Source organism: Prunus avium, chromosome 1 (assembly GCF_965620075.1).
Source record: "Prunus avium chromosome 1, drPruAviu1.hap1.1, whole genome shotgun sequence".
In the NCBI taxonomy this organism is placed as follows: domain Eukaryota; kingdom Viridiplantae; phylum Streptophyta; class Magnoliopsida; order Rosales; family Rosaceae; genus Prunus; species Prunus avium.
Window position 1 is genome coordinate 44,681,773 of NC_142284.1, and position 10,989 is coordinate 44,692,761.

At 36.7% G+C, this 10,989-nt stretch overlaps 1 protein-coding gene and 1 long non-coding RNA gene across 2 annotated transcripts; both read right to left on the reverse strand.

Moving 5' to 3' along the window:
* Positions 1-1,882: 1,882 nt before the first annotated feature.
* On the reverse strand, positions 1,883-3,881 carry LOC148297900 (uncharacterized). The gene is made up of 2 exons (XR_015832992.1): positions 3,414-3,881; positions 1,883-2,198 (listed from the first exon to the last, which is right to left on the reverse strand). It is a non-coding gene; the product is annotated as an uncharacterized LOC148297900 (long non-coding RNA).
* Positions 3,882-5,620: 1,739 nt separating this feature from the next.
* On the reverse strand, positions 5,621-6,563 carry LOC110762803 (21 kDa protein). The gene has a single exon (XM_021965490.2). The coding sequence runs from the start codon at positions 6,538-6,540 to the stop codon at positions 5,818-5,820; it is 723 nt and encodes a 240-aa protein (XP_021821182.1). The 5' UTR covers positions 6,541-6,563; the 3' UTR covers positions 5,621-5,817.
* Between the last annotated feature and the right edge of the window lie 4,426 nt (positions 6,564-10,989).

The following is a 10,989-nucleotide window of genomic DNA, read 5'->3' on the forward strand; positions in this document are numbered from 1 at the left end:
TATATGACTGTTATGGTCTTTTTCCATCAGAAGGCTCGTTCGGGCTTGTTGATTCTCGGACCGCCATAGAGTGGTGGATCAAGCCTTCGTTGCTCCTTTTTATGTGTTAGCGAGGACTAGGCCCAAAGCATCCTGAGGGAGAAGCAAGTCTTAGGAGATTACTATGTTCTTCTTCCAGAGGTTGTGTGTTTTGTGCTGATGTTTCTGGCAGCTTGACGAAAAGTTGAAGATGACTCACTAATGTTGATCTGAGATTATATGAGCTTGGCATGAGAGCTTGGAGTGTAGGAGTTAAAGACCCATAAGTTTAGCAAATGAGAGTGCTTGTGCTTGGCTTGATGTTTGATATGCTCGAGTTTGGGTGTTGAGAACTTATTGTTTGAAGCTATGACTTTGGTGGTTTGATTGTTTGGCTGTGATGGTTGTTGGGATGCTTATAGCAGTCAAATAAATGGGTTTTCAAAGAGCATGACTGAGGAAAGAAAAGCTTAAGACTTTGAAGGCTATGGTGTTTGTGACTATGATTCTAGGGATATTTATGAGTTCTAGAGGTGGGAGGATGGAAGGAAAAGCTTGAGGCTTGAAGGCTTGGAAGGGTATGAGAAGGAAGGAAAAACTTGGAGTTATGCTTGATGAGGCTTTATAGGAAAGATGGAGGATTTCAAGAGTGAGAAAGTAGGAAACATGGTTATGATGGTTGATGAATGGTTGGGATGGCTGCTGGAATGTTTGCAGCAGCCGAAGGGAGGAAGGAAAGTGATTTGATGGTTGCTGGGATGCTTGAGCAACCAAGAGATGTTGGTTGATGGCTGCTAGCTGCTGGGATGCTTGCAGCAGCCAAAGGATGGAGGTTGATGGCTAGGATGACCACAGGAATGCTTGCAGCAGCCAAAGGGAGGAAGGAAGTTGAATTCTCATGGTTGCTGTGAAGCTTGTAGCAACCAAGAGAGGTTGATTTTGCCTAGCAAATGCCTCCCAATTTACAAGGGGTGAGGGTTTTCCTTTATTTCTGATAGGTAAAGGGAGGTATTGGAACCAGCCTATTTCCAATGGTTAAAATGGAGCATTGGGGCTTGTTATTTTCTAGCATGTGAAGCTAGGTACCATAAACTGATTATTTCCTATGGGTAAAAGGAAGTGCTTGAAAAATATCTCATTTGCTCACCCACATTGGAGAATTCTAAGTAATGGGCTTGGACTTTGGTGCTCCCAAGTAGATAGTCCAAAGTCTCCATTATCCAAGAGCTTCCGTAGGCCTTGTGGACCTCCGTAACCTTCCACACCACAATCCCTCGTGCAAGCCCCGTAAACTACATTACTTGGGTTCATGTGAGCTTGATAGGTGATTAACATATGAAAAATGTATTATTGGCTTCACATGGCATGGACACTGTTATTTACTTAATGAATTAATTCCCAAAATATAGTTTGGATTAACGCATGACCAACATTATATGTTATATTGGGCTTTAAATGTCTTTGGGCTTCTCGTGACTTTTTTGGGCCTTAACAATGACTAAATATCTCAAAACAATATCCATGTGTTTGGTGAAGTTCTTTAATCATTGCACTTTATAATTTGTTTGTAAATTTTAGTCACTATTTTGTTTTTTGGTTGTTTGTGGTTGATGATGACCCTGAGAGGGTAATTAGGGCATGTTTGGTATCCTATCCAAGTAGGGAACTCATAATTTGTTATTTTTCTTTAAAACAAGGAGTTCTCAAATCCATTTTTTAAGATTCAAAAAGTTGTTTTGTATGCAACTTGAAAACTGTTTTTGAATCTTTAAAATTTAAAAACTTGTTTGGTTGAATTCTAAAAAACAATTTTTTTTCTTCATTTTTTATAATTAAGATATTTTGATAAACATGATCAAAACTATATTAAACATACTATTTTTACATCCATATTTTAATACCATACATATATGATAGATAAGCTCAATTGGTCTTTCAAGTCTTAAATAATACATATTAAATTAAAACATTCTAGACTAAATAAATTATAAGACTAATGATTCTGAATATAATCCATCCACATTGCTCCAGCAATGTAATCTCTAGCATCACTCATTTCATTAGCATTGTCCTCATGCAAATGGATGTGTTCTTGATTCACTTCCGAGCTTTCTTCTTCTACCACTTGAAGATCATTGGCTTGATATTGATGAAATATGATGTCATTTCTTGATTGCATTCTAATAAAGTCATGCACGGTACAACAAGCAACAAGAATACGTATTTCAGAACTTGAATGAGATGATGAATCACTTTTAGAACTTGAATGACTATTGTCAACTTCATTTGAGTCCATCCTCTATAACAAAGACAAATATAACTACAATGAATGAAACCAGGTCTCAACTTAAGTACTGTACTGAGAACCAAAGCTTAGAGCCACCTATTGCTAAAAAAACTTAAATCATATACATGTGGCGGCTATTTACAGTCGTAAGACTACTAATTTGAAATGAAATGCGCCTTTACGCTTTCATTGCAAAGTTATTCCATCAACTGTGAATTCACATCTAGAGTTTTACAACTTCAAATTGAATAACCAACTATGAAATTTACAACAAAAATTATAATGGCACAGCTCAAACAGCAGGACTAGGTATACTGACTAATAGAGAAATTGAATAAACAACAAAACAGAAAGAAGAAAAGAATTCAAATACAGCAAAGAAAATATGATGGTCATTCCAGCAAAGCACAATCCTTCAAGGCTTCATCAAGCAAGTAGTGCCACCAGGAAGACATGATTAAGCATGTAGCATGCTTATGAGTCGTATGAGGAAAACTCATGCTAGAGGACGCTATTGTATTTTAGAAAATGATTAAACATGCATGAAAATTGCTCCTTTTTTTTTTTGGGATTTTTATTTCCTTTCTATTTCTTACACAGCTAGTGCAAACATACGTGGAAAGCACCATACCCTAATCTTCCAAACGGTAATTAATTTCCATGACAAAGTACATTTTTGCAATATTTCCCTCACCTCACATATTTCTCTCTCCAGAACAAAGAAAGTACTGCTCTCTCTCTCTCTCTCTCTCTCTCTCTCTTTCTCTCTCTAGAGATAGATCTAGCTATATAGATTCTTCAGGGGCATTTTAGTCAGGCTCCTTGCACCAATTATTTATAAATTGAACAAAACTTGCAGTTTATGGAGCGAATTTGAACCTGCAAAGCTAGTTCAAATCAGCTCAAACCACCACACCTTCTATCCCATTTTGGACCTCTCAACCTTGAAAGCCCTTGGTATCCATAAGCAAGGTGGTTCTATGTACCAGACAAAAGAAACCCATTATCAAATTTAAACAGAAACTCACATTACCAACAAACAAAACCCAGCTATCCAAAAGAAATCGAGAAACCAAAAGACAAAATGAATAGAAAAAAGCAAACTGACCTTTGATTTGGAAATCCCCAATTTCTAGGGTTTGAACTGATGAGAGAGAGGGACGGGGAGAGAGAAGGACGAAGAGAGAGATGGAGAGAGAGGGAGCAAGCTTGAGCGGAAACCAGTAGCGCAGAGCGAATCAGCAGAGTGAAAACGCGAAAAAAAAAAAAAAAAAAAAACGCATTTGTTTTGTTTTTAATAATAGGGGTCCTTTTAAGTTTGTTTTGGGATTGGGTTTTTAAAAATGGGGCCTACCAAACAAGTTTTTCGGCCTTTAAATTTAAAATCTGTTTTTGAATTTATAAAATTTGACTCAAATCAAATACCAAACAGGCCCTTATTAATTTCCTGGGATTGTCTGCTGTTGTTTTGAGTATTTGGCATTGGAAGAAGATTGGGCATGTTTGATCTCGGCTTTGTTTGAATTTAAATCTCCATATACGTAGCTGCATTGATGTAATTGGTCAACTGCTTAACCTTTGTTTTAAGAATACAGTTCAAAAATTTGGGCACTAATTACACCCCCGGTGTTTGTGAAAATGCCTGACCGTAATAAGGGCTGCATCAGCTTAATTATAGTTGAATTGGAAAGTGCGTAAGAAAAAACCTTGGAAACAATCCATAGTTTTGTAGTGAGGCCGTCGACTTTTCAGGCAGTAAGTCCATGCAGTAACTGTAATTATAGCAGAAGAGGAGACCCATTGAATTGAAATAGCAGATTTGATTTGGTGCAACACAAAATTAAAATGATAAGGAGTTCTCGTGAACTTTAAGCAATTCGTCCCTTTGGGACAAGGATAGTGATATTTCTGTGTCTTTTAGCTATGGAACTATTTCACACAAACCCTTGTTTGTTTTTTTCGTTTCACGTGATGTTCTATTTCGTGATGTCTCTCAGCAAAATCCCAAATCCTTTTTACAACCTGCCAAACAATCGGTCTCCACATTATGCTTCCCATCGCTCTCCCAACCCCTTTTCACACCAATTAATATTGAATATATATATATGATTATGGCCTTCATTTTCAGGCTTCAGGGGCTTATCGGTTTTGTTATGTGTTACGTATACATATATGCAATCATATGGTTGAGACATCCAGACCTCATGCTCTCATCCTCGTTAAATAACCATAAGTTGCAATCATGTCTTAAGATTTGTTTGTCCGCATGCACTTCCAATTCAAGCCACTCCATGCAAACCGAGACATGCCGGCCCTAGGGTGGAGTAAGAACCCTAATCTTATATGACGTTAAGAAAATATGTATATGTATACAGTCCACCAGAGGAAAATTATATTTTACTTAAGCCAAAATAATGTGCTCTAATCAGTTGTTCTTTTTCCTTTCTTTGGTAACCTAATCGAGCATATGTAACAGGATGAATCTATATATCTTTGTTTTAAGTTGAGACAAAGAATCACGTGTGTGTGTATTCAAGTAAAGAAGAAGAATCTATTCATTTCTCTTTCTTTGACAGGGCGACAGGCCATTGGCTAATGGCTACTATAGTCAAACCAGCCAACAACATGAACTGATATGCCTAGATTTAGTTAATTAGTGTTATGTTATTAACTTAATCAAATACAATGTTCCCGCACTTTCTTATCAATAATTAGTGTTATGGTACTGAGAATATATTATGTTAATGTAATATGAAAATTGATGTGTTTTGTTTGTTGTTAACAACAATCAACACCTGTTAAGTGGGGGATTAGTGTGGCCTCTCCTTGTTTATTATTCTTCAGATCGTGTTAACAAAGATAATGAAATTAATGTTGGTTCCGCAAAATACAAAACCCAGAACTAAATGACAGAAATTCATGCTGGTACCGTATAGGCATAGCTTTACCGTACAAAATATATTTAATTGAGAAAGCTTTTCTAGTTTTTGTTTTTGCTCCTTACTCTATTTCTCTGGTGGCTTTGAACCAGACATAAAGAAAAATTCTGATCGATGACAATGTTAAAAAGATTAATTTGTATTGTTGATGTTAGTTTTAAGTGGTAAACGACCTAACGGTTATTTCAACGGTATTCGATTATTTGAAAAAGATTGTCAAATTCAACTCAGTTTTTCTTCAATTTTTTTGAACTTGCATTTAAAAACCACAACCACAACAACAAGAGAATATATGAAAGGCCAAAAATATTACAAAACTATTAACTCAATTAAATGCAAAATAATATGCAGGAAAAACAGAGGGGTGGAAGACGGAGAGAATGGAAAGAGGAGAGACCAAATATACGAACGAAAAACAACACAATTGTTTATGGTGTTGCTACACAAAGTCACTCTGACTGACTCACACAATTAAGCAAGAAAATACGTACAGAGTACTACGTAATTAAACCTCTACTAGCTCTAATTAACTAATTAACATTAATTCCAACGGTCAAAAACTACTCAAACCACTCATCGGGGCGTCGGCGCGCCGGGTCCCTTCTGAGCAAAACTGTTCACGAGCGCAAGCGCATTGCTGGTCACCTTCTTCACATTCTCCACTCGCTTGGTGACGTCGGTCTTCAGGGGCCCTTCCGCCACGTCTTCGAAGCCGTCCGTGCAGGTCTCCTCGTCCGTCAGCGCGGCGCTCATCCACGTCTGCACGTTGCTCATCTGGAACAGGAACGACCCGCCGCCGGAGCCGGCGGGGCCGCTCAGCTGGCGCATCTGGGTGAGCGAATCGTGAATCTGGTCCACAGCTTCGTCGAAGTTGGAGAAGCAGTCGTGGAGGGCTGCCGCTGCTCGAGGGTCGGCGCCGTAGTCGGCTTGGCGGGAGATGTCGGAGACGTAAGCGGCCATCCGCCTTGCCTTAGCGAGGCTGACGCCGATGGCTACCTTGGCGAGCTGAGCCGGGTTGTTCTGGATGGCGCTGGCGTAGCGGGAGAGAGAAGTGTAGCAGACTTGCGGGTAGAGCGTGGTGCCGCAACTTGTACGGATGAAATCAGCTTCTTTGGTTGGGGATCCGAGGGTTGGGATTGGATGGAGGGTGAAAAAGAAGAGGAAGATGATGAGCGAGAGTTGGAAGAGGAGGAAGCGGGTCATGCTTTTGGTGGTGTTCATGGTTTTGGGGGAACTATTGAAACAGAGCTCTCTGCTTGCTTCTGCCTTTGTGCCTTTGTTGGGGTGTGTGTACATGTGAGTCGTGGGGGGCCTCTTTAAGTAGTGGTACAATATTCCTAGCGCTAGAGGGACTTATTTATGTACGGTTACGATAGCCCACTCTCCCTTGACCAATTAACGATTGCCATTGATCTCCTTCCTTCTTTTCAATGGATTCCTATTAAAATCTTGAGATTACTTACCTCAAACAAGGAAAGTCATGGATTATTTCCTTTCTTTTTTTTGGTATGGATGTCTACTAAAATTTGAGAAAATAGACAATATTTACTTACCCAAAATCAGAGAAGTCATGAATCAGGAAACATAAATAGGAGAATCAAGAATTTGCAATTTCAAGATATTTGATCACGGATTTTAACATACATTTCACATTATTTTTTTATTCATTAAGTGCTATGGTGCTAATATGGAAAGTCAAGGATTTGAATAATCTCTCAATACTCATTCGTGATATAAGTAAACATGTTCATAGTATTTAGAGAATATTTCTTGAAAAAAAAAAAGAGAATAAGATGATGATAGTATTCGTCATTTTGTAATTTAAAAAAAAGAAGAGTATTAATTACAATTCATCATCTCCTATTTTCTCTCTCCTTAACGAAAATACACAATCCCTATGTTTTTCTTCCATGATTTCATTCTTAAGCAATACTCTTTAATAGAAAAATATATGATTCAGTTGTCGTATATATGAAGTCAAATAATCCTTTTTTTGTTTTATCTGGGAGGAGGGAAAATACTGTTTGGAATTAAATATCATGAGAGCAATAGGTACGTACTCACTCATTAACAGTATTTATAAAATATAAATCGTCTAATTACTTATATATTTCTCTTAGCGTGAAATGATACATAAAGCAAGCAAGCAGGGGACGCCCATCTCGCGTTGGCTTTTGAATTGCGGCTGGTGGGGGGTGGTGCGAGCACCGAGAATTTTAACGGTCAGCCTTTGCCCAGACAACATCATCAACGGCTACGATGCAATGGAAACATCCAACTCCTAATCCCAAATGATTCAGTGCGACTCGGGTACATAATGATCACGATAATAGTGATTAAATTGGACGGCTGGTGCTCTTGCCATTTTATTCCTGCGGCGGTTGGGTGTGTTAGTTAGGAGAGTGAGACTTTTGCTTTTGTAGTCGCCCCACTAAAACTATTGTCAAGCGTGCAACTTCATAAGTGTGTAACAGCGTAGAGTGTGTGGGGTTCAAAGTCCAAATACACTATTGTTAGTTTCACTACGCAACCATAGAATCATTACATCACTCTACAAGTATCAGGGTGTTTCTACAAAACAGTCGCGTATTCAGTGTAAACACAAGAAAATACCACACTTATTAAATCATTAAGTGAAGTAACATAATTTTTAAAGTTAAATGTATCAATTAATGAGTCAAAATAATCGACTAAATAAGATATCTTCATATGTTTATACGAGAGTTTACAATACAAATTGATAGCATGGGAATTTGAGTTATTTGAATGAACTAATGTGCCTGTACCTACGTGCACCATCCACCAAGGAAAGCAAAGCTACGTATGAATTGTTAGTTTTAGGTAAATTGATTTGTGGAAAGTGCGATGCTAACACATAACAAGTTGAAGGTCAGCTTATACATGTCTTTTTTGATAGTGGTATTATAAGATAGCTAGGGATGTCCACTGCCTCTTGAGTTTTTAAGTTTGATGTTATGTTTGGTAATTAATCACAATTAAGCTCTTGTGATCCCAAAATTAATATGAATGAACTGTTGAAGCTTTTGGGAGAAGATACATATATAAATAAATAATTGATTCACGGGCTCACCGGCGTAATTGACTCAAAGGAAAAGAATAGAAATAATAGCGTATGAGTTCACTGTATCGATGATATAGAATGTGGTGGTGGACAGGACAGGACAGGAGGATGAGGGAGAACATCATCAAACCTCATCGTCATGTAAAAGCTTGTAATGAGTTTGTTGTGGGTTTGTCTGCGGGGCCGCCGCAGATTTTTCTTCTTGGTTTAAAGTTGAAGATTTGCAAAAGGGAAACATGGGTCATGAATCATGATTGAGGAGGATCACAGAGACCGAGGTTGTGTTTTTAAACTTTGATTAGTTAATTTTTTGACAAGAGATAAACCATGGTTTCAGCTATATGGGCCAACCCCATGGGGCCATGCATCATTGTCAGATTAAGTCAAGATTATTTGACCTAATTCTGTTGCGTTAAACAAGGGGAGATGTCACCGAAATTAAAGAGCAATTGAATTAGAGCTATGTCATTAGCTAGACCTAGATGCTATATGTGCGTACGTGATTCCATAAGGCCTAGAGTTTAATGAATATATAATAATCTACATAATTTGTTTGGTAACAATTTATTTTTCAATTTTTAATTTGTTGCTAGCATTTCTAAACGAGAGCATCTTTATTCATCACTTTAACTCAAAGTGTACCATAACCATCATTCTCAACACGTACAAGCATAATTATGGTTCCACAAATAAAAACTTATAAACACGTGTTAAGTGCTGAGAAATATAATGAGGGTACACCTACCTTGTGTTAAATAGTGAACAAAAATATTTTATTTTTAAAAATGGAGTTTAGGTTTCATAAGGACTTTCGTTGACTTGTGAACAATTGAAAGCTATATGTAATACCATCCTAAACCCAAGGCCTTTGATTGAGGAAATGTCGAAATAATGAATCGTGGACCTGTTAAAATCTTGTCATTGCTTATATCGTCTTACCTTTCTCTTAGTTGGGTTGGGTTGATAATGAATCAACTTGTAAGTGATTTAATGAATCAACTTGTAATTGATTTAATTATGCTTTCCTTAATTAATATGAGAAATAGCTTTTGGGTCAGGTCACTGCCCCACTCACTATCATCACTTTTACTTTTCTAGTCCAAAGTAAGTAGTAGTTAATTTTATAGTCCAAAGTAATTACTAATTGGGTGGTTTTATAATTTAATTTTATACTCATGGTCTTGGTTTGAGCTCATTTTGTGGGTGTACAGTTTGATCTCGAAACTCGCGGGCCACAATTTCGGTATTTGGTTATACGGTTTGGCTGTCGCTGTCTGTTACTCTGTTACTCCGTTATTGTTTGAACGGCAGCTTTTGTTTTGAGCTGAAATACATACAAACAAAATATTTTAATTATTGATCCTATGAGAGATTCTTTAATAAATATTTTATATTAAAGATTAATTACATACTTTTAATCTTTATCGTTGAATTACATTTATTAAATGTGAGTGCTGCTATTTCCACCCACCTGTCCTATTTTCCCACCCACTTATCTTGAAATTTTTAAAAACAAATTTATCCCTCTGCAAAATGACTTTTAAGGACAAATTTAAAACTCTCTCTATTTATTAATATAAGCTTGACACATCATTAAAATTCAATCTAAGGGTTAAAAAAAAGGACACATCACCACTTTTACTTGAGGAAAATAAAACAAAGGGAACCTAATGTCCCGCTTCTTTCTTCATAAAGGATGAACAAAACCCACCCAAACTCTGAAACTCAAATATCCATTTTTATTGTCTAGTTTCATGCCATATTGAAATCTAATCCCTTTTCTTTTCCTTCCATACTATAATTTAGAATCTTTAGTTTTTTCTACTTGGCTAATTTGTTTTCAAATCAAACCTAATATACTTCCTTCAAAAACAATAGAACCTTCAACCATATCTAGCGTCAGAACTCAAAAGATAAAGGAATTCCTGATTGAGAGAAATAATTGAAAATAAAATAAAATAAATAGTTTATTTTGAATATCAGAGAGATAGAAGAAAAGTAACCATTCATGATCATGGGAATCAAAATACAATGGGTTCTATTTGGGTTTTGAGGGTTTATATTTTTTAAGAAAGAGAGGCTTGGGTTGCGGGGGAAGGGAGAGACTTAAGTGGGGATGGGCTAATTGAAGAATTTTTTAATTGTAAAGGAAAATATAAAAATACAATTAATGTTTTTTTAAAAATAAAATTACTAATGATTAGGAAAGAGAATTTACTAGAATTAATAATTAAAGGATATTTTAGGAATAATGGTGGGTGTAAAGATAAGTTTGTGTTCTTTCAAATTTACATGGTGGGTGAGAAAATAAGGTGAGTGGAAAAATAGGATATGGGGGTGGAAATAGCAGCACTCTTAAATATGTTGGTAATCTTTTATATGCAATCCAACAGTCGATATTAAAAGTATATAGTCAATCCTTAACTTAAATACTTATTGAAAAGATCTCCTTTGGCGCTATATCATCGCTCTGCAATCTCTGTACGTAGTTGTGGTCAAACGATGCCTATTGACAAGTGAAATGACTGTTCTGTTCAAACAAATACCAATTTATTTTTTATTGTGGGCTTACAAGAGTTTCGCACTTTTTATGTGAATTTTGTTTGAATGGCTTGGTCTTGGACTGTAGTTCAAATAATTGCTCCGCTTTCTCTATATTTTGA

Excerpts from the sequence above, each read along its gene's own strand:
- LOC110762803 (XM_021965490.2), bottom strand. The coding sequence starts at position 6,540 with ATGTACACACACCCCAACAAAGGCACAAAGGCAGAAGCAAGCAGAGAG.